At 52.3% G+C, this 22,797-nt stretch overlaps 2 protein-coding genes across 2 annotated transcripts in view; both read right to left on the bottom strand.

Annotated features, from left to right (window-relative positions):
• ZNF274 (zinc finger protein 274) overlaps window positions 1–22,797 on the bottom strand; it is a 365,529-nt gene that overhangs the window by 102,458 nt on the left and 240,274 nt on the right. The gene's annotated exons all lie outside the window — the stretch shown is intronic.
• Window positions 3,101–22,411, bottom strand: ZSCAN1 (zinc finger and SCAN domain containing 1). Its single transcript, XM_081806162.1, has 7 exons — window positions 22,269–22,411; window positions 21,349–21,548; window positions 19,155–19,626; window positions 11,430–11,518; window positions 4,421–4,532; window positions 4,132–4,206; window positions 3,101–3,657 (listed from the first exon to the last, which is right to left on the bottom strand). The coding sequence occupies exons 3-7, from the start codon at window positions 19,522–19,524 to the stop codon at window positions 3,101–3,103; spliced, it is 1,203 nt and encodes a 400-aa protein (XP_081662288.1). The 5' UTR covers window positions 19,525–19,626; window positions 21,349–21,548; window positions 22,269–22,411.

Raw genomic sequence — 22,797 nt, 5'->3', positions numbered from 1 at the left:
CAGTTGGAGGACTGAGGGACATCAGGCAGATGTCTCTGGAGGGCAGTTGGTCTGTGGGATGCCCGGGCAGACATCTTCCGAGAACCCCATCTTCGGAGCTGTTAGTGTGAGGATGGTTGGGCCCGTGGCAGTGAGGGGCCTGACTGACGTCTTGTAGGCAGCAGCCTCCATGCTCTCGTACAATCCTGCTCCAACCCAGAGAGCTGTGAATGTGCCCCTGGCTTAGGGGGATTAGAATGAAAAATGCATTGGAATAAACCTCTGGCCCCCAACAAGTGGGGACACTGTGATTTCTTTGTCCACATGTCCTGTCACCTTAAACAAACCTGTCCATCATGTGTGCTGTAACTGAAGGATCAGGGGCTGTCTGTAGGGCCAAGACCCTCACCCTTGCCACCTGAGCTCCAAGGAAGAAACTCTGCCTCAGCAGGATGAGAAAGAAGTTGCTTAGGAAAGAGCTGGAGCCCACAAGAAATTAAGGCATGGAGTAGAGCCAGAAGCCCCCAGTGAGGACTTCGAGGATAAGCCAGGATGCTGGAGCGAGCCACGAGCAAGGTCTGGAGGCCCAGCTAGTGAGAGTTCCAAGAAGGCAAGCACGGCGAAGGGTGCGAAGGCCGCGGAGGGATCTGCATGGCCCAGGACGGTGTTAGCGGACAGAGGCTACAAGTGGGATGCAGGAGGCAGCGTGGTGGAGAAGCAGCAGTGGGCTGGGCGGGGCAGATCCAAAGGCTTTTCCAGTTGAAAGGCGACTTATGGATGATTTAAAGGAGAAGGTCTCTGCTTACATGTGGTCAGAGTCAATCCAACACTATTTCCAAGTAAAGTTCAAAAAACAAAACAAAACAAAAAAAACTTCTAAGGCTTTCATTTACATGGGGCAAGTGGTGCCCAGCGATGAAGAGCTGGGGATGGATGAAAAGCCGAATCCAGGTGCGCACACGCTATCCCCAGAAGTGGTAGGGTAAACTGAGGTGCTTGGGAGACCCCACACCTGCTCTTGGGAAATCCAGGGTGACCATAATGCCAGATTTTTATGTGACATCTATGATTTGAAAGATGTTGGCATTTATCTCAAAAAAAAGTCATTCTGTGAATCAAACAAAATCATGTGCTGGTCAGATTTGGTTGGACCTAAAAACCCTGCCCGAAATCCATTCAGAAAGAAAGCAGATTAATAGGTGTCAGGGGCTGAGGGAGGGGAGATGGGGAGTGACTGCTAATGGGTATGGAGAACCCATTTTGGGAATGATGAAAATATTCCAGAATTCCAGAATACAGGGTGGTGATGGTTGCACAACGTTATGCATGTACTTAATGCCACCGAATTGTGCATTTTAAGTAGTTAAAATGGCAAGTTTTATGTTGTGTGTACTTTATCGTGAAAAAGGAATGGGGGGGGACAAAAAAAAAAGAAAAGAGGAGGAAAGTTCCACATAAAAGAACCCCACGCGTGTGCCAGGCTTCCAGGGGCTGGGCGGGCAGCAAGCCTCCTTCCGCGGAGCGCAGGAGGGCGGCCAGGTCAAGGGCGCCGAGGCCGACCTGGCGCCCCCGGGAAAGGCTCCTGGAACTGGTGGCGCTGGCCAAGCTCCTCTTCTGTAGCTTGCGGAACACAGACGGCCGACCGCCGAGCTGAGCGCGGCGCTGGGGGGCGCTGTCACCCAAGGAACGCGGCCGGCGCGGCGACACTCGGAGACGTGGCGGGTCCGGGTCGCCTACAGGACGAGTCCGCCAGGGGTCGCTGTCACCCGGGGAACGCGGCGGCGGGGCGGTGGGTCCCGGGTCGCTCCGCAGGACGAGACTTTCGGGGGTCACTGTCACCCGGGGTAAGCGCCAGGCGCGGCGGCACCCGGGGGACGCGTCGGGGCCCGGGTCGCTCCGCAGGACGAGTCCTTCGGGGTTCGCTATCACCCGGGGAAAGCGCCAGGCGCAGCGACACCCGGGAGAGGCGGCGGGGCCCGGGTCGCCTGCAGGACGAGTCCGCCAGGGGTCGCTGTCACCCGGGGAACGTGGCAGCGGGGGTGGCGGGGCCCGGTCGTTCCGCAGGACAAGCCCTTCGGGGGTCGCTGTCACTCGGGGAACGCGGCGGGCGCGGCGAAACCCGGGAGACGCGGAGGGTCCCGGGTCGTCTGCAGGACGAGCCCTTCGGGGGTCGCTGTCACCCGGGAAACGCGGCGGCAGGGGTGACGGGTCCCGGGTCGCCCCCAGGACGAGCCCTTCGGGGGTCGCTGTCACTCGGGGAACGCGGCAGGCACAGCGACACGCGGGAGACGCAGCCGGTCCCGGGTCGCTCCGCAGGACGAGCCCTTCGGAGGTCGCTGTCACCCGGGGTAAGCGCCAGGCGCGGCGACACCCCGAGACGCGGCGGGTCCGGGTCGCCTACAGGACGACTCCGCCAGGGGTCGCTGTCACCTGGGGAACTCGGCGGCGGGGGTGGCGGGTCCCGGGTCGTTCCGCAGGACGAGCCCTTCGGGGGTCGCTGTCACTCGGGAACGCGGCGGGCGCGGAGACACCCGGGAAACGCGGCGGGTCTTGGGTCGCCCCACAGGGGGAGTCTGCCGTGGGTCGGTGTCACCCGGGGTAAGCGGCAGGTCTGGCGACACCCAGGAGACGCGGCGGCGGGGACGGCGGGTCCCCGGTCGCCCCGCAGGACGAGCCCGCTGAGGGTCGCTGTCATCGTGGGTAAGTGGCAGGCGGGGCGACACCCAGGAGACGCGGCGGCGGGGACGGCGGGTCCCGGGTCGCCCCGCAAGACGAGTCTGCCGAGGGTCGCAATCACCCGGGGTAAGCGCCAGGCGCGGCGACGCCCGGGAGACGCGGCCGGTCCCGGGTCGCCCCGCAGGACGAGTCCGCCGGGGGTCGCTATCACCTGGGGGACGCGGTGGCGGGAGTGGCGGCTCCCGGGTCGCCTGCAGGGCGAGTCCGCCGAGGGTGGCTGTCACCCGGGGGACTCGGCGGAGGGGACAGCGGGTTCCGGGTCGCCCCGCAGGACGAGCCCTCCGAGGGTCGCTGTCACCGGGGGGACGCGGCGGGGGTGGCGGCCCCCGGGTCGCCTGCAGGACGAGTCCGCCGGGGGTCGCTGTCACCCGGGGCCCGCGTCCGCTCACTGCGTGGCGTGCAGTTTCTGGTGGTCGAGGAGGTGGACCATCCAGGGGAAGGCCTTCCCGCAGACGCCGCACTCGAAGGGCCGCTCGCGGCCGCAGGGCTCCCCGCGTCGGTCTCCATCCGCGTCCTGGGCGCGGGGGCCTCCATCCGCCGCTTGCAACGGGCCGGCCTCCCCTGGCCCCTCGCCCCCGCCCCGCCGGGGCCTCTTGGGCAGCGGCTGCAGCAGGTGGATCTTCCGATGCTCCTCCAGGACGGAGGCGTGCAGAAAGGCCTTGCCGCACTCGGGGCACGAGAAGGGTCCCTCTTCCAGGTGGCGCTTCTGGTGCTCGATGAAGTGGGTGACCCAGGTGAAGACCTCCCCGCACTCGGCACACGCGAAGGGCCGCGCCCCTGGGGGGACTTGGGTCGCCGCTGAGCGCCCCGAGGAGTGGGCAGCAGCCGGTTGCCCTGCCTCTTCAGGGGAGGCTTTGGTGTCTTTGAGTAAGGGCGGGTGGGCATCGCTGTCCCCAAGTCTCTTTTGGGGACTGCTGCTCTGAGCACTTGGGAGGGTGGGGTCTGCAACCAGGCCGGGCTGAGGGCTCGGGTGCAGGGGCCCCTCGGGAGCAGGCCCTTGGCCTCCAGTGCCCTGAAGCACAGGGTCCCTGGGGGCAGCCCCTGCCTGCCAGGTACCCCCTTCTGCCTGGGGAGCGTCCTGGGCCAGCCTGGGGAGGGAGTGTCTGTTCCTCAGGGCTCTGTCCCCCACCTGCCCACAGGGAGGTTCATCCCAGATACTAGGCTTCAGAGGTGAGCAGCCCAGGCCTGGGGAGGGTGAGGGAAAAGGGTTAATTGTTAGCGAAGGGGCAGGGGCTGGAGGCCGCACTCTGGGAATCTCCCTGCCCTCCTTCCCCCCAGGGACTGCTGAGAAGCGCAGGCAGCCCGTAGCCTGTACTCAGTAGGGCCTTAGTGCCCTCAGTCCTTTCCTTTCTTAAGATAAAGGGATAGGTGGGGTTGGGGGGCAGATCCCGTGGCCCTGGGCCCCCTTGTCCTCACCTGGGCAGGTTGCTGAGGGGACCCCAGGCTGCAGCATCTTCAGTCTGTCTGCCTTCATGCTAGGAGGCTGAAGCCCTGGTCAAGGGGTGGAAACGTCTGAGTGGCTGTTGCGGGGGGCGGGGGCGGGGGGCGCGATATCAGTCCCCACTCCTGGTGTGCACAGTTTCTGGGGTAAGGTATAGAGTTCATCACCAAAGCCCCCCAACACTGCCATCAGCATAGTCAAACCCTTGCCAGACTTGAAATCCATTCCCAGCCCTCAGGATTGCCGTAGGACCCAAACACTCACCGAGTGAGCCCAGGGTGCAGGATGCCTCGGCCCCCGCCCTGGTGTGGGGACTCCGCTGGGGCTGGGCAGGCTGCGGCCACTCGCCCTCCTGGGGGAGCCCCAGCTCCGATGCCTGGAATGGCAAACACAGTCCTGCTCAGCAACTGCCCCACGCCGCCAGGGCTTGGAGCAGCCACCAGAGAGCCATCTGCCCAGTGCCACCACAGCAGAGGGACAGCATTGCCTCCTTTCAAAACCCCAAGAATAGCAAAACTAAAGCCACCGCTCCCCCCTCCCCAAAAAGGTGCCAAAAAAAAAAAAAGCCACCAAACCAATAAACAGTATTTAGTAAGAGTTTATTGTACAGATAAGAATAGTCTACGAACTGGGAGCTTTGAAATCCAAGACTGATAGGAAGCCTGGAGGCTTGTACAGTGAAAATGAGGAGGTTGTTTAACCTTCTTGATGATGGTTATTACAAAGGGGGTTTCCAGACAGCAGGGGCTGGCTCAAAGTGATTATCTTATACCGTGTTTAGGAAGATGACTTAAGTTTCTTTACTGATCATCAGAGGTATTTGCACGAGGTGGCCCAGGTTATGTTTTGCTGGCTTTGCAGAACACACTAAATTAAGTCTCACTTATGTGGTAAGTGGTTTTGTCTGCTCAGGGAATGTTCAAGTCTGGTCTCCATTTTGTATTTAATTTTAACACCCCAAATGCACATTCCCGAGGGACTGTTACTAGGACTGGAGACATAATTCGAGGGCCCCCCTGTGCAAAATGAAAATGCAAGGCCCCTTTGTGATGGTTAGTGTTAGGAGTCAATGAGCTAACGGATGGCCCAATAGCTGGTAAAGTGTCATTTCTGGTATCTGTGGGGGTGTCTCCAGGGAAGACTAGCTTTTGTACTGGCAGTCTGAATAAAGATCATCCTCACCAATGTGGGTGGGCATCACCCAAGCTGTTGAGGGCCCAAGTTGAACACAAAGGCAGAAGGGTGCATTTGTGCTCTCTGCTTGAGCTGGGACAGCCACCTTCAGCCCTAAGACATTGAACCCCTCCTTGATTCTTGGGCTTTGGACTCAGACTGAGACTCCTGTGGTCTTTTTTTTTTTTTTAAAGATTTTATTTATTTATTTGACAGAGAGAGAGACAGCGAGAGCAGGAACACAAGCAGGGGGAGTGGGAGAGGGAGAAGCAGGCCTCCCGCCGAGCAGGGAGCCCGATGTGGGACTCGATCCCAGGACCCTGGGATCATGACCGGAGCTGAAGGCAGACGCTTAACGACTGAGCCACCCAGGCGCCCTCCTGTGGTCTTTAGACCTTTGGGCTTGAGATGAAATCCCCTGCCCTGGAGATGGCTTTCTGGCGTCTCCAGCTTGCAGATAGCAAATCAGGGACTCCTTGGCCTCCATAATCGTGTGAGCTAGTTGCTTTTAATACATCTCTCTCTATGTCTGTATAAATCCTACTGGTTTTGTTTCCGTGGAAAGCCCTGGATAGTACACCCTCACTTGAAAACCACTGATGTTCACAGCAGCAGCATAGCATTAAACAGAGCACCCGGCCCTATGGAAGGACTGAGGTCAGTGTCACCTGTGGGGTTCTGAACTGCCCCTCGTAGCCGCACTGTCCCTGAGAACAAGTCCCCCAGAGGGTGATGAGCAGCAATAGGGCTCCACGTCTTACCTCTCACCAAAGCGTTCCTGTCACCCATCCCACCAACAGGCACACAAATCCCACACAAAGTGGGGTCTCAGAGCTTGCCGCCGAAGAGTGAGGATCTGAAATGTATGGCCCTTGCATCCGGGCTAGCCCTACTTGCTGTGTGGCCCTGGGCAAGGGGCTTTCCCTCTCTGGGCCTGAAAGGGGATATCTGCACAACATGCTCAGGGCCAGGCACCTGGCAAGGGCTTGACAAACCTCCACTGTGGTGGCTGGATCATTCAGGGCTTGTGGCTAGAGCAAGAACACAATGACACCCCTCAATACAAATGGACAATATTCGAGAAAGTGTGCTGGGAAAACAAGAAGTGAGGATCAACCAGGAGGTCAAGCACATGTCAGAAAGGCCTGTCTTGGGTTGGTCTCTGCTTTATGCTGCTCTCACCCACCTGGGATACAGGTGTGGGGATATAAGGCCCCCCAAAGACCCAGGCTGGGACTGCTAGGCACTAGGGACTGATGGAGGGAGGGAGCTGGGGATGGGGTGCGGTGGGAGAGAATTAAGGTATGAGATTCTTCACTTTCAGGCTGGGAATATGTGGATGGTGTGTTTGGCTGAATTACTGATTTTCTGTTTCTTACTAAATACTAGTTTTCATTGTAAAACAAACATCTGTTGGATTCTCTAACAGTCACCAGAGGGGCCGCCATCTGCAAGGGGGTAGGCAGGAGTCCCTCTCTCTTTCTGGGACCTGGCCACCTGAGACCCTCAGCTGCTGAGAGTCCCGCCTCCTTCTCAGTGGCCTGAGACCATGACCATGGATGGTGAGGGGTTGAGAGAAGGCTCCGGACCTGTGTGTGTATGTGTTTGTGTGTAGGAGGGGGGCATGTTAGGGCATGTTAGTTCCCCTGACTTGGAAGCGTGGGCCACCATCCAGAGATGTGTGAAGATACTGACAAACACACGTGGGCCACGCACAGAAACCGGGACATTTCTGAGCCTTCTTTATAGCTCCAAACACAAAAAATGTCCCCAGAGTCCTGTTGACCGGGGCTCTGATCATTCCACAGACAGTGAGGGGCAGTGAGTGGGATGTGGGGCCCAAATCTGTTGTCTAACCAGCCAAGAAAAAGAAAATAAGAACAACGGGAAATGTGAATGCCAACCAGCTGTTTACTGCTGTTGAGGGATTACTGTTAATGGTTTTAGTTGAGGAAGTGGAGCGGGGTTTATGTCTAAAAAAAGAAGAGTCTGGATGCTTTGCCAGGAGGGTGTGGGTGTGTGTGGGGGGAATATAGGTCAAAAGGTACAAACTTCCAGGTTTAAAACAAGTAAGTCCTGGGCCCGTAACATACAGCATGGAGACTATATTTAATGATACTGTATTGTATGTTTAAAAGGTGCTAAGAGAGCAAATCCTAAAAGTTCTCATCACAAGAAAAAATATTTGTAACTTTTTGTGGTGCTGGATGTTAACTGGACTTACTGTAGCTGATCATTTCACAAAATACATGCATATCAAATCGTTGTACATCTGATACTAACAATGTTACACATCAATTACATCTCAATAAAAATTAAAAATAAAAAGATATTAGAGATTCAGGGCGCCTGGGTGGCTCAGTCGGTTAAGCGACTGCCTTCCGCTCAGGTCATGATCCTGGAGTCCCGGGATCGAGTCCTGCATCGGGCTCCCTGCTCGGCGGGGGGTCTGCTTCTCCCTCTGACCTTCCTCCTTCTCATGCTCTCTGTCTCTCATTCTCTCTCTCTCAAATAAATAAATAAAATCTTAAAAAAAAAAAAAAGATATTATAGATTCAGTTGAGGAAAAAGAGTCCTTGAAGCCCAGGCCCCACTTGTGGGGAGTGTGGAGATGGCGTGTGAGCATGTCTGTGATTTCCGAGGGGAGAATCCGGGATGGAAAAGGGGTTTCCGTCAGCACGTCTGGCCATGTGTCAGGCACTGTGGCTCATCTGGGGCTGACTTCTCCACCACGTGCCACAAACAGCCCAGGGCCCGTGAAACTTTTTGGAGAAACGAGTTTCTTGCAATATGTTTTAATGTCTTTTACAATCAGTCAGAAAAAAAAAATGAATATAGTGACTACTCCAGCCTGGAATATATTCATCTTTGTACCAAATGGTCATAAAATATAACTTTTACTATTTTGTGGAAGCTCATGAGTATAACTTTGGTATGACTCTTATTGGACAAAAATTCTTAGGGCCTACGTAAGTCCGAATACAACCCTGGATCCATTACTCTCTTTTTCTACTTTGGCGTATGTAGTATGTATTCGTTTCCCATGGCTGCTGTGACAAATCATGACAAGCTTAGTGGCCGAAAACAACACAAATTTCTCTTACAGCTCTGAAGGCCAGAAGTCTGAAATCAGTTTCTCCGGGCTAAAGTTGGTGTCTGCCAAGGCTCATTTCTTCTGAAGGCTCCAGGGGGGAGTCTGTTTCCTGGCCTTTTCTCAGCTTCTAGACACATGCACATTCTTTGCCTTGTGGACCTTACTCCATCTTCACTACCTCTGTGCTCAGGTCACGGTCCTGTCTTCTGTAGTTAAACCTCCCTCTGCCTCCCTCTTATAAGGACACTTGTGATTACATTTAGAATCCTAATCTCCTTTTCTCATGGTCCTACCTTAATCACACCTGCAAAAAGTCCCTTTTGCCGCTTAGGGTAACACTCCCAGGTTCTAGGGGATGAGGACATGGACCTTTGGTGGGGCAAAAGGGGTTGGTGGAGGCATTTTTCAGCCTACCACATGGTGTGTGTTTGAAAAAGTTTTATAAGAAGATATTTCCTGGGCGCCTGGGTGGCTCAGTTGGTTAAGCAACTGCCTTCGGCTCAGGTCATGATCCTGGAGTCCCAGGATCGAGTCCCGCATCGGGCTCCCTGCTCAGCAGGGAGTCTGCTTCTCCCTCTGACCTTCCTCCTTCTCATGCTCTCTGTCTCTCATTCTCTCTCAAATAAATAAATAAAATCTTAAAAAAAAAATTAAAAAAAAAAAAGAAGATATTTCCTCCTGCAAGCCTAAAACAAGACAATAACTTTTTTCTTCCCCAGCCATAGCAGGTCAGAGATAGAGAGATTCATGCAGGTGAATTCAAGGATGGGGATGATCTGCTGCTGAGGTCTACGAAGGTACACAGGTGTTTCTTTGGTGGGCTGAGCTCTTCTGCAGAGCAGTGGGTGCGTTACTCATCTTTTGTCTCATGTTTTTGTTTAGATGTCTTTTTTCTGTTATTATCAACTAAAGAATGAAAATGGTTTCCAGGCAGAACATAGTAGCCAGAGAAGAAACAAGATTCAGACTAGTGGGTCCTTCAAAAAACCAGGCATGCAAATCAAAAAACCTCAGAATGATACTAGACCCCAGCATCATAAGAGGGGATGGTCTCTGGGAACACAGAAGGGACTGGACTTTGGCTTAATGGGAAATATTATCATTTTTTAATGGTTCCTTTAACTTAATTTTACTTAATAATATAGAATTGATTGATTGATTGTGTGTGTGTGTGCATGTCCAGGTCTGTTAATTTTAACATGTATATAGATTCGTGGAACTACCACCACAATCAGGACCAGAAGGTTCCCCACCCAGAGAAACCTCCCTCATGCTACCCTGTATAGTCACATTTTCCCTCCACCCAGAGCTCCTGCCTGGCAACCACTGATCTGTTCTCTGTGGCTATCATTTTGTCTGTTCAAGAATGTCATATAAATGGGATACCTTTTGAGATTAACTGTTTTGACAGCATGGTGCCCTTCAGATCCATCCAAGTTGTGTGTGAATCAAGAGTTTCTTCCATTATATTGCTGGGTAGTTTTCCATGGTGTGCAGGATAAATGATTGTTTATCCAGTCACACGCACATGTGGGTTGTTTCCAGTTTGGGGCTATTACAAACAAAGCTGCAGTGAATATTTGTGTCCAGGTTTTTGTAGGAACATAAGTTTTTGTTTCATCTGGCTAAACACCCAATCCCAGGAGTGGGATTGCTGGGTCATGTGTCACGCGTATACTTAACTTTGTAAGAAACAACCAAACCGTTTTCCAGATTGGTTTTACCACTTCGCCTTCCTACCAGCAATGAAACAGTTCCAGTTTTTCCACATCCTTGCCAGCACTTGCTGCTGTCCCTCTTTCTACTTTTAGCGATCCCAGTAGGAGTGTAGTGATACCTCATCATGGTTTTAATTTGCATTTCCCTGATGGCTAGTGATTTTCAGCATCTTTCCATGTGCTCATTGTAACATTCCCATTTTTAAAAGGGAAGCATATGACTCCTATTCTTTTTCTCTCTGAGCATGGACATAGAAGACAAAAGGAAGCCAAAGATGCTTTGAGGTTGCTTGTGAATGGAGTGGAGGGGCTTGGGAGGGGAAGATAGAAGTATTGGTCATGACCGAGGGAGGCCACACGACCCCCATATAAGAGAGAGGTAGGATGTCTCAAGGACACCCAGACTGACAGTCATGTGCAGGGGATGAAGGTCCTGACAGGTCTTGGCATCGGGGGTTAACATTTGAGAGAGTGGCAAACTAGTGGGAGACAGAAGGGGCCTGTGGTCTGAAGAAGGGTGAGGTCACAGAGGCCACAGGAGGTGAGCGCAAGGTGCCTGATGCCAGAGGGAAGGGTGAATCTGCCTGATGCCAGAGGGAAGGGAATGTGGTTTGGTTTTTGTTTCTTTTGTGTTTTGCCTGTTAACAAATCTACATTGTCTGGTCCCCACTGTTTTAATCACTCTAGTCTGTGCTGGGGGCCTGTCCCCATCACTCTGTGAGCTCCAGCCACACCAAGTTTCCCTTGGTCCCTGACATACACCATGGTCCCCTCTCACTTGGGGCCTGTGCAAGAATAGATCTTGCTGTCGGGGACGCCCTCTTGGAGTCTTTCCCAGCCCCTCCAAGAATCCACAGGCTTCTCGGGTATGAGACTACTACAGATACTAATACTACGGATGGCGTCTGGGCGAGGGCACCCCAGCTCCTATGTGGCAGCACCAGAAATCTTTCAATATACACAGCATGTGGTTGTGGATTATACACGAGGATGGGGACCTCAGCATCTGGCTGGTGCCTGGTAAAGGACTAGCAGAGGGCCTGGGTGGAGGGGGATGAAGATGGCCTGCAGCAAAGCACAACCCTATTAACTGTATTTTGCCCAGCGCTGAGCTGCAGCAAGTTCTGGGATTTGTGGGACAGGTGAGAGGTGTGGAGTTCAGGCTTCCTGGGAGTGTTGGGACAGCCTTGCACAGAGCTTGGGTGGGATGTCCTTCAGCCTGTCACAGCATTGATGCTCATGGTGCCCCAGGAATGTAGGAGCATGGAGCCAGGGGCCCTGGGCTCACCTGGGATGGGTCTTTCTGGGACCTCGGGCTCTTCCCGTCTTCCTCCTCGCTGATGCTCTTGTCCTGGTGGTCGGTGAGAGATACCAGAACTGGGCGGGAGAAAGGGATGGTGAGAGGCCTGTGTGCCCCAGAGCCCCTAAATCCCCAGATTTCCTGCACGGGGGGGCAGCCAATCCCAGGAGCATCTCTGAAGACCCCAGGGAGGCCAGGGCAAGAGCAATGGTATGTCACTGCCTGTATCCTTCCAACAAGCTTCAAATGCAGCCCCACCCCCTGCTCCAGACCTTTCTAGGGCTGCCAGTCATGAGGCCCCGGTGACACAAGAAGCAGCTGAGCATGGGTCTTCTCACCCAACACTCCATGCCCATGTGTGCCCTTGAGAGGCCCATGAGGACATTTCCTGCAGTACTGACTAACATGGAAAGCCTGGACAGGGGCCTCATCCCACAACTGGAATCCTACTGAAGTGGAATGCAGTCAGGTAGCAAAGATAGTTGAAGCAGGGCCCCATGGATCTACCACAAAACACATTGGAGGGGGACAAAAACCAGGGCAGGATAACAGTTACGGAAGGACACCATTTATAGGTTCAGGACGTGGGAAACAGAGCCATACACTGTTATGGATACAAAATAAGAGGAAAAAGTACAAACATGCACATGCAATGAGAAATTCAAGGCCTTGCCCCACTCTGGGACAGCAGGGCGAGCTGGGCAAGAGGAATGTGGAGGAGACCTGCACGGTGGACCTAGTGAACTCCACAATGTGTCATTTCTTTAAATAACAACCTAAGTTGCCTTTCAGGAGGTTAGGCTCTGAGATGGCTTCATGGCAGTTATATGGGTGTTCATTATAGTACTTTTCGTACAGTTTTGTAGGCTGAAAATGTGTTCTATAAAAAGCAAACAGTTGCTTTGGAAGGCAATTTGGCAGTTCCTCAAAAAGTTATACATAGAGTTACCATATGACCCCGTACTTCTCCTCCTTAGGTGTGTTCCTAAGAGAAATGAAAACATGTCCACACAAATATCTGTATGTGAATGTTCATAGCAGCATTGTTCATCATAGCCAAAAAGTAGAAACAACCCAAATGTCCATCAAATGGTGAACGAAGAAACAGTGTATATCCATCCAATGGAATATTATTCAGCCATAAAAAGAATGAAGTACTGATATATTTTACAACATGGATGAACCCCGAAAACCTTATGCTAAGTAAAAGAAGCCAGACACAAAAGGCCTCATATTATATGATTTCATTTATATGAAATGTACAGAACAGGCAATCCATAAAGACAAAAAAGTAGATTAGTGATTGCCAGGGGCTGTGAGGAGAGAAGAATGGGGAGTGACTGCTAATGGTCTGAGGTTTCCTTTTGGGGTGAATAAAATGTCCTGGAATTAGATGGTGATGATGGTTGCACAACTCTGTAAATATACTCAAAAATCACTGAATTGCATTTTTTTTAAGTGGGTGAATTATATGGTATGGGAATTATGTTTCAATAACATTATTTTTAAAAAGCAAACAGATAACATTGCCAAAAATGGCAGAATAGGGAGCTCCCCAAATCAGTCCCTCCCCTGAAGCAATAATTAAGCCAGCAAAAACTTTCAGAGTTAACTTTTTGGGAACTTGAATCTGATAAAAAAAAAAAGAAGAAGAAGAAAAGAAAACAAGGATGAGGGAATGCTTAGTAGAAAAAAGCTATTAAATTTCAACTAGAAGGTGTTGTGGCATTTTTACTTACCCGCCTACCAACCCCATTCTGCAGCTAGGAGGGGCTGTGTGAATGGCAGTCCATGTTATTGGTGTGGCTTGCTGAAGCCACAGGGGACAGGACAGATCTTGTTCCCAAAGCATTGCATTTGTATGTTTGTCTGGTGACCTGTCTGGTGACTCCCTGGAGGATTAGTTCGGGGGTTTACCTTTGTTAGGCCCTCTCAGAACCCTCAGGACTGGAGTGGCCTCCTGAGCAGCATTTGTCAAAAGCATTTGAAGGCATACACTAGCCACAACCACCTGGGCAGGGATGACAGATGGAGCAAACAGCAGAGAGACCAAAAAAGCCTAGGAAAGAGCAGGCTGGAGAAAGAGGTACATGTGGAAATAAAGGCTTTACCAGAGAGTCTAGCGGCCATGCATATGATCAGGACTAAACACATGGTAGGAAACATGAGAAGATCCCAAGCCTTCCTCTCTGATTGATCTTTAGGCCCCATGTAACAGGAAGTCAAGGCTCAGGAGAGTTGTAAATGGAGAGGCTAAGCATTGAAGGAGTACCTCAACTCAGAGCCTACCTACAAAAACCAGGAGGGTTTTGTTTTGTTAGCTCCAGTCATTTAAGGAAATTTCTGTCACATCTCTGGCTAAACACTAAATTAATGAAACAGAAACTTTAGTGAGCACATACAATAAAGAATGTAGCATTTACAAAAATAGTTTAGAAAAGTCTCCAAAATAGGGCATCTGAATGGCTCAGTCAATTAAGGATTTGCCTTTGGCTCAGGTCATGATCCCAAGGTCCTGGGATTGAGCCCTGCATCAGGCTCCCTACTCAGTGGGGAGTCTGCTTTTCCCCCTCCCTCTGTCCCTCCCCCTTCTTGTGCACTCTCTCTCTCAAATAAATAGATAAAATCTTTAAAAAAAGAAAGAAAAATTTCCAAAATAAACACTTAACAACCCACAGTAAGCAGCATAAACAAGACCTGGGGAGGGAAGAGAATCTGATCTCCAGAGTTATCACATTATATTATCAAATATTAAAAATGCCCAGTTCCCAACAACAAATTAAGAAGCATGCAAAGACCCAAGAAAATATATCTCATTCAGAGGAATAAAAAGAAATTAACAGAAACTGTCCCTGAAGAAGTGCAGACATTGGACTTACTAGACAAAGATTTTAAATCAACTGTCTTAAATACCCTCAAAGAGCTAAAGGAATCCATGAACAAAGAACTATCAAAAATCAGGAGAATGTTGTTCTCAACAAATAAAGGATATCAATAAGGAGAAATTATATAAAGGAGCTGAACAGAAATTCTGGAGCAGAGAAGTACAATAGCTATAATGAAAAGTTTGCTAGGGGTATTCAACCTCAGATTTAAGCTGGCAGAGAAAAGGATCAGTAAACTTGAAGATAGATCAATTAAAATTATACAGTCTGAGGAACAGAAGAAGAATGAACAGGGACTGAGGGACTCGTGGGACACCATAAAACATACTAACAGACACATAACAGGAATCCTAGAGGAAGACAGAGAGACAAAATAGTTGAAAAAACAATGGCGGGAAACTTCCTAAAATAGATAAAATACTCAAATCTGTACGTTCAAAGAAGCTGAACAAACTCCAAATAGGATAAACTCAAAGAGATCCACACTGAGACACACTATAATCAAACTGTTATGTGGTTCAATACATCAAAATCAAGCTATGTAATGCACCATATTAGTAGACCACATGATCATCTCAGTTGACGCAGAAAAAGCATTTGATATAATCCAGTACCCTCTAATGATAAAGACATCGTAATTATGAGGGACTGAAAGCTTCCCCCCAATCAAGAACAAGGCAAGGATGTTTGCTGTTACCACTTCTATTCAACATTGTAGGGCGCCTGGGTGGCTCAGTCGTTAAGCGTTTGCCTTCGGCTCAGGTCATGATCCCAGGGTCCTGGGATTGAGTCCCGCATCGGGCTCCCTGCTTGGCAGGAAGCCTGCTTCTCCCTCTCCCACTTCCCTTGCTTGTGTTCCTGCTCTCGCTATCAATCTCTCTGTCAAATAAATAAATAAAATCTTTAAAAAACAAAAACAAAAACAAAACAAAACATTGTACTGGAAGTTCTAGCCAGAGCAATTAGGCAAGAAAAAGGGCGGGGGAAGTCATCTAAATTGGAAAGGAAGGGGCACCTGGCTGGCTCAGTCAACAGAGCATGCAACTCTTGATCTCAGGGTTGTGAGTTCAAGCCCCACATTGGGGGTAGAGATTACTTAAAAATAAAATCTCTTAGGGCACCTGGGTGGCTCAGTCGTTAAGCGTCTGCCTTTGGCTCAGGTCATGATCCCAGGGTCCTGGGATCAAGCCCACATCAGGCTCCCTGCTCAGCGGGAAGCCTGCTTCTCCCTCTCCCACTCCCGCTGCTTGTATTCCCTCTCTTGCTGTCTCTCTCTGTCAAATAAATAAATAAAATCTTTAAAAAAATAAAAATAAATCTCTTAAAAAATAAATACATTGGAAAGGAAGAAGAAAAACTATCTCTATTCACAGATGGCATGAGCTAATAAGTGAATTCAACAGTTACAGGATACAATATCAACACATAAAAATTAGTTGTTTCTATAAAACATCAATGAACAACCCAAAAAGGAAACTCAGAAGATTTCATTTGCAACAAAAAGAATCAACTCTACTTATAGAATCAAAAAGAATAAATTACTTAGGAATAAATTTAGCCTGGGAGATACAAGACTACTACACTGAAAACTGGAAAACTACTACTGAAAGGAATTAAAGAAAATCTAAATAAATAACATCATTGATTATTATTATTAATAAACACATTCTGCGTTCATGGATTGGAAGACTTAATACCGTTAAGATGGCAACACTACTTAGTGATCTATAGGTCCAATGCAATACCTATCAAAACCCCAACAGTCTTTTTTTCTTCTTTTTGCAGAAATGGAAAAGCTGCTTCTAAAATTTATATGAAATTCCAAGGGACCCAGAATAGCCAAAACAGTCCTAAAATAGGACAGTGTTGGAAGACACATACCTCCTGATTTCAAAACTTACTACAGAGCTACAGTGCTGGCATATAGACAGACATATAGAATTAAAAGGAATTGAGAGTCCAGAACTAAGCCCACATATCTTTGGCCAACTGGTTTTTCACAAATGTGCCAGAACCATTCAGTAGGGGAAAGAAGAGTCTTTTCAACAGTGGTGCTGGGACAACTGGTAATCCATGTGCAAAAGAACAAAGTTGGACGCTTACTTTGTACAGTATACCCAACAGTGCCTGCTACTTGCCAAATGCCCATCCTTGGTTCTTGCTGCCGTTTCTGTTCACCCACACCTTCCCCTTCTGTATTGGCTGTGTACCCACTAGGTGTCTGGTACTATCCAGTCTCCAGAAACCACCTGAAAGTGGATGCAGAGCTCTTGATCTCATGAAGCTCACATAAACTAGGACAGAGAACAGACACACAGGGAAAGGATAAACCCTATAAAGTCACAGAGAGGTTAGGACCTTTGAGAACATGAGTGAGGTCCTGCGTGGTAGCCTCTCAGAGGGATGGATGTCTGAACCAGGCCTAGATGATGAGCTGGCTACCCCTGGATCCACTGAGGGTCAAGGCTTCAGGGCTGTTATAGGGAGGTGAGGCCCTAGAGGCAGATGATCAAGGCACACAGCCAGGACAGGGATCTGGGGTCAGCCCCACTGCCGGGCTGACATGGGAGGAGCTGATCACTCCCTTTGCAGCCGTGTGGACAGAGGATAGGATGATGGGTGTGGGGAGTGCACGGAGCTGGGCCTGACATTAAACTTTTGATTGCTGAGGCATCCATTTCAAAGACCTCCATCTGGAATAAACATATTTGCAGCTGTATGACAAAGCTACTAGCAAAAAACCAGATAAGGAATTGGGCTGCCCCCACTCATGGAGGTCCCTCATTCAGAAAGCCTTGGGTGGTCTAGATAACTGACAGTTTGGGTGACTCACTTCTCCCTACTCACATCCTAATTCCCACTCTTCTGCTTTAAATTAGCCAGTATAGTCTTTAGACTATACCTCTGAGACCCTAGATAGCCTCCCCCCAATAAAGGCAGGGCCCCAGGTGCAGGCTCTCTCTCCCAGTGCTTTCCCTCTTGTGCCTGAGAGCATCAATATCAATAAATAGGCTGTAATGGGCATGACACTCCTCTGCATCCAGGTGTACCGCTGGGCCAGAGGGAGGGATACACCATGGACTAAGATGGGGAGAGACTTGTTCTGTTCAGTTATTTTTCCAGACACCAGCCATCAGGGACTTCAAGTGGAAATATTGGGTCTGTCTTCACCCTGCACTTGCACCACGGTGACTGGAGAGGGCCACCCACAGGAAAGAGGAGAGCCAGGCTCCTGCTGGATTCCATCTGGGCTTCAGGCACCCCACCCACAGCCCTGCCCCAGCCAGCCCCTAGGCTCCCTTCCCTCAGTGCACATCTCTTCCTGCTCCTTCCCATTCTATACCCACTGCCAGGAGCTTCCTTTCCCAAGGAATAAAGCCCAATCTTGAGACAGCAGCATGCAGATGCCTCCTGCCTGTGTCCCTGACTTCCAGGCATTCACATGCAGGTAGAGATGCTTTATCAGGCCCAGCCACCTGCTACTCCAACTACCTCCCTGTCCATAGGACCACAGCCTGGCTCCATGCAAAATATGTACGCGACCCCCTTGTTGAAAAATGATAGGGAACCTCAAGATGGCGACAGCAAAGCATTAACACCAGCCTGGGCCTCCTAAGCTTGAGGCCCTGGGTGCTGTATGGGTCCACCTAGGGCCAGACACAAAAGCTTTCTGGCCCCTTGGTTCCTGGAACAGTGAGTTCCAAGGGCCACTTTATCTGCCTTGCACGTCTTCATGATTCCCCAGGAACCTGGGAACAAGACTCCATGACGCCAATCAGTGCCTTCCAACTTGGACTATGCTCTTCTTGCCTCTGCAAAATGCAACATGCAAAACTTTCCCGAGCATGTTAGCCTGCTTCCTGCGGGCAGTGTGGAGACCTGGGAACCCTGTTTTCTGTAGATTTCAAGGCTTTTCTGAACCTAGGGTCTGAAGACACCCTGATCACAGCACCTGTGCCAGGCCGAGGGTTGACCTCCTCCAGATGTGACGGGGTCTGCACTTCTGTTGACATTACTAGGAAAGAGGGAGCCCCATTCCTTGGGACTGGGGCTTGGGAGGATGGCAATTCTACACAGGGTCCCAGGGGCAAGAAAGCAGGAGGACAAAGCCCCTGCAGGAGAAAGGGGAGCCGAGGGAGAGAGGCGGTGTCAGATTCACCTGCAGACCTTGCAGCTACCTGAGACCCCTCTGTCTGCTGAGCTCTTTCCAACACCCATTCTGTGACAACTGTGGACCTAGGCGTCAGTCTCCATAACCAGCTGTTGGGCTTTTGGGACGGGTCTGCGCCCCATGGACTGGATGCAGGGGAGGACTGGTAACCTCCGGGACTCCTCGACAGGACCTGGGGTAGGGGGTGGGGGGACATGGTTCACAGCACCTCGTGTGGGCTGAGAGACCTGGGGTCCTTCTGAGGGAGAGCAGACAAATGCAAAGCCACAGGCCAGATGGACACATGGTAAAATGGAGAAATCCTCAACTACCGACTGAGCGAGAGAAGTGAGGCAGACAGAGGCGTGCAGCACAATGACATTTATGTAAAACAAAGAAAAACACAGGTGTGTGATACGACAATGTGCACTGGCGGACACTGCAGGCAGGGGGTTTGCTCGGATGGCCTGGGGCGCCGCTGTCGGGAGAGGGAACGGGACAGGAGCGGGTGGGGGGTGGGTGGGAGCAGTGCTGGGTGGATGCGACACTCTGAGTCCGAAAGGAAAAAGAAGCGCGATCCTTGGGCACCGGGCCATGGAGACATTGGCCAGAACCCAAACCCGGCACCTGCTCCCCCCGGCAGCCACTCGCTCTTAGGGATGAGGCCCGTCCCCTCACCTTCCTGCTGCGACATCTGTGTGAGGTCCTCCACCAGGGTAGCGGCCTCCCTGCAGGTTCGGGGGCCCTGCGACTGCACCCAGGTCCTCATCTTGCTGGGCAGCGCACCCAGGAACTGCTCCAGCACCAGCAGCTCCAGCATCTGCTCCTTGGAGTGCGCCTCGGGCCGCAGCCACTGACGACACAGCATCCAGAGCTGACCCAGTGCACGGTGTGGCCCGCCTGCCACGCGGTACTGGAACTGTCGGAACCGCCGGCGCCAGGCCTCAGTATCCCCGGGGCTGGCCGGCTGAGGAGCCCCGTCCTGCTCCCCCAGGGCGGGGGGCTGGGGATTCCTGGGGGAGGCGAGGGCTTTGGCCAATGGGAGCATCTCTCCGGCCTCAGGGGGCAAGCAGGCTGGATCCCAGGACAGTCCCAGCAGCTCCAGACAAACCCAGGTGGCAGCAGGCGGATGCAGTCAGCAGTCAGGGGCCTGCAGAGAGGGGCAGGCGCAAAGTGGCCACGTCAGATGGTGGCCACCACCTTGCTCAGGACTCCCCTCACTCCCCCCCTCCTTGCCCTGACCTCTAGTTCCCAAGGAACTGACCCGAGCCCTCCCCATCTCATTCTGACCTAATCTTCCATATGACCCTCATGGGTTACATCGTGTTGAAGACAAGGCACTGGTCACCCCAGGACCTTCGTACCTGCTGTTCCCACCCACACTACTCTCTGATGTTCTTCCCAGCCCAGCTGTCACCACAGCAGGATGTCACCATGCGCTGGCTCAGGCCATCACCCTTTTCTCATCTTCGTTGTGCTGTCTTCACGACTCTTACCTCATTGTGAACGTATCTCATTTCCTTAACTTAGCACACATCTGCCTCCTTCACTCATTTAGTCATTCAACACATGGTTTACTGAGCATCTAGGGGAACTGGATTCCTGCCCTGGGAGTAGCCAGCACTGCCCCTCAGAACTTCCTGTGGGGTTGGAAATGGTCTCCATCTGTGCCATCCAGCATGGTAGGCACCAGCTAATATGTGGCTCCTGAGCACTTGAAATAAGGAACTGGACTTTAAATTCCCTTTAAATGGAAACAGCCAGATACGCTATGTAATAGCACAACAGGGGCCTCCTGCCCTGCCTCTGCCGTCTTTCTTGCCTTTTCTAAGTTAAGGCTGAGGGAGGAGGCGGTAAGGAGGACAAGGGGGGGAAGAGACTTTAAAAACAGAGGGAAAGTGGGAAGGGCAGTGAAAAAATAGCATTTTGTGCGTTTTCCAAGCTTCCCATAGTGAACATATAACTGAAGAAAACAAAGTTGTAAAAATAAAAATGAGCAGATTTTTTTTTTTTTTTAAACACTTGTCCTGTGTGCTGATCCAATGGCGAACGTACAAACTGGCACGACCTTTCTGGAAAGGACTATGGCAGCTTGTATATCAAGACCATTCTGGAAGTTCGCATGCTGTGGGATTTATCTGAAATTGGGACAAAGATTTAGGCACCAAGAATCACAACAAAAGTGCCCAACAGTCAAGCCTGGTGAGATCAACTACCCTCCCATCACATGGCGCAGAATTTATGACTGCAAAATGCACGGTAACATAACATGCTCAAGGGAAGCAGACGTGACATACAGATGATATGAGGTACAGGGGAAAGTGGGATGTAAAATGATATATGAGCGTCCCAAAAAGGGCCGCTGGGAAAGGCCCAAGGGCGGCCAGCCAAATGCTATGTTCTTCATACTTCCCTTAATCTCCCCCAAATGGTATATTGATGTTTGACCTTCATCATGAAGAAAAAAAAAAAAAAGAACAAAAACATTTAGGAAGGATTTTTAATGACATGGGAAATGCTTATGACAAGTGAAAAGTGGAGGAGTATTCCGTGTGACTTTTTCCTTCTTGATCCTCTGGAGAACTTTTCATGTGCACGTGTGTGGGTTTTACAATCAGGAAGGGAGGTGTACAGACGCAGGGAGGGCGACTCACGAGGGCTGTGCCCTGCCCGCAGTCCTCGAGCCTGCTTCTTGCCGCCGGCAGCCTGACTGGGCGTTTACAAGCTCCGTCACCCCTGCTGAGACCACAGGCAAAAATACTCTTATGCTGTAGTAACACTTTCATACGTGTACTTTTGAAAAAGAAAAAGGGCCCGTCTCGCAGCTTCACAGGTTCAAGCAGTCCTTGTGCTCTGGGATCTCAGACCTTACCCTTCTCTCCGGTGAGCAGGGAAGTGCGCCCCAGGCAGATTCTCCCGGGTGAAGAACCGCAGCCCCTCAGCACCCTCCAGGGTCCTGGGATGAAGTCTACGCAGGGAGAAGCTGAGTTGATGGGGGACCTAGAGGGGGTAAAGTGGGGCTCCTAGCTGAAAGGGGGCCCATGTGGGGGGATGATGTCCTCATGTGGGGACCTGGAACAAATGGGAGACCCAGGCTGACGAGGGGGCCTGGAAGATGTAGGGATCTTACGCTGATGGGGGCGGGGGGGCGTGAGGTCTACATGGGGAGTACCGTGGTCTTGGGGTCTTGGAGATCCACTCTGGGGGTAACCCGGATTGATGCTAGGGGGTCTCTGAGTGTCACTTGCAGGGCTCAAAGCCACATGGACAGGCCAGGCTTACCTGCGCTGGGCACCGAGATCTGCCGCTGACACACGGCCAGGTTCTGGGCTGCTGGCTGGTGGGGGGAGGGAGGGCCTGGCCTGGGCCGAGAGGGGTCTGGAGTGCACAAACGGGGGTGGAGGGGCTTTCTGCCCCGGCTGATGGGGAGGGGAGATGCCACCCGGGCCGGGGCTGGGCGGAATGGCGCGCCCCGGCCCCCTGCCCACCTCCACCTCGGCCCCCGCGCGTGGCCCGCGAGGCTCGCCCGTCTCCCTCATTCCCGGGGACCTCGCGGCCCCGCGACGGCTTCCCTGACCCGGCGGCCCCGCCGCCGGCCTCGGGTGCGCCTCCCGCCCGAGCCCGGACTCGTCTCCACCCGCGCTTCCTCTAACGCGATCCCGGCCAGCGCCCGCCGACTCCGACGCCCTCGGCCCGCCCCGCGGCCCCTTCCCGCGGCCGGCCAGCCCGGCGGGCGCACTGACGGACGAGGGACAGGCGGCGGGACGGCCGGACGGGCCGCGGCGGACTCACCGCGCGCGGGCTCCGCTCCGGCCAGGGCCGCTCCGTCATGGCGGCGCCTCGGCTGGAGAGCGAGCCGGGCCGCCGCCGCGCGGACTACAACTCCCAGAACCCCGCGCGCTGCGGGCGGCCGCCATTGGCCCGTAGAGGCGCGCAGAGTCGTCCCCGGCGGGGGACGGAGTAGTAACGCCCCGGGCTGCGCGGGCCAATGGGAAGCCGCCCGGAACGGGCATCTTGGCCCTCGCAGTGCCCCCGGAGTTACCCAGGACGGATCCGGGCGCCATGGCGACGGGGCGCGCCGCGTCCGAGTGAGGTGAGGGCGGCGGCGGCGGGGGGAGGACGGGCGGGGCTGCCTGAGCGAGGCGGTCGGGCTCCCTCACCGCAGCATCCCGGCCGGACGGAAGCCAGAAAGTGCGTTTAATCAACGCGGTGGTTTGTTGGCTTCACTGTAGGAGTGTCTCACGTTTCGTGTGTTAAGATGCTTTTAAAATATGTCTGTTTTAGGGCGCCTGGGTGGCTCAGCCGTTAAGCGACTGCCTTC

This window comes from Leptonychotes weddellii, chromosome 16 (assembly GCF_054177405.1).
Source record: "Leptonychotes weddellii isolate Sample4059 chromosome 16, ASM5417740v2, whole genome shotgun sequence".
Lineage (NCBI taxonomy): Eukaryota > Metazoa > Chordata > Mammalia > Carnivora > Phocidae > Leptonychotes > Leptonychotes weddellii.
Note: the sequence above shows the minus strand (reverse complement) of the source record. Positions and strands in the feature narration are given on the sequence as shown.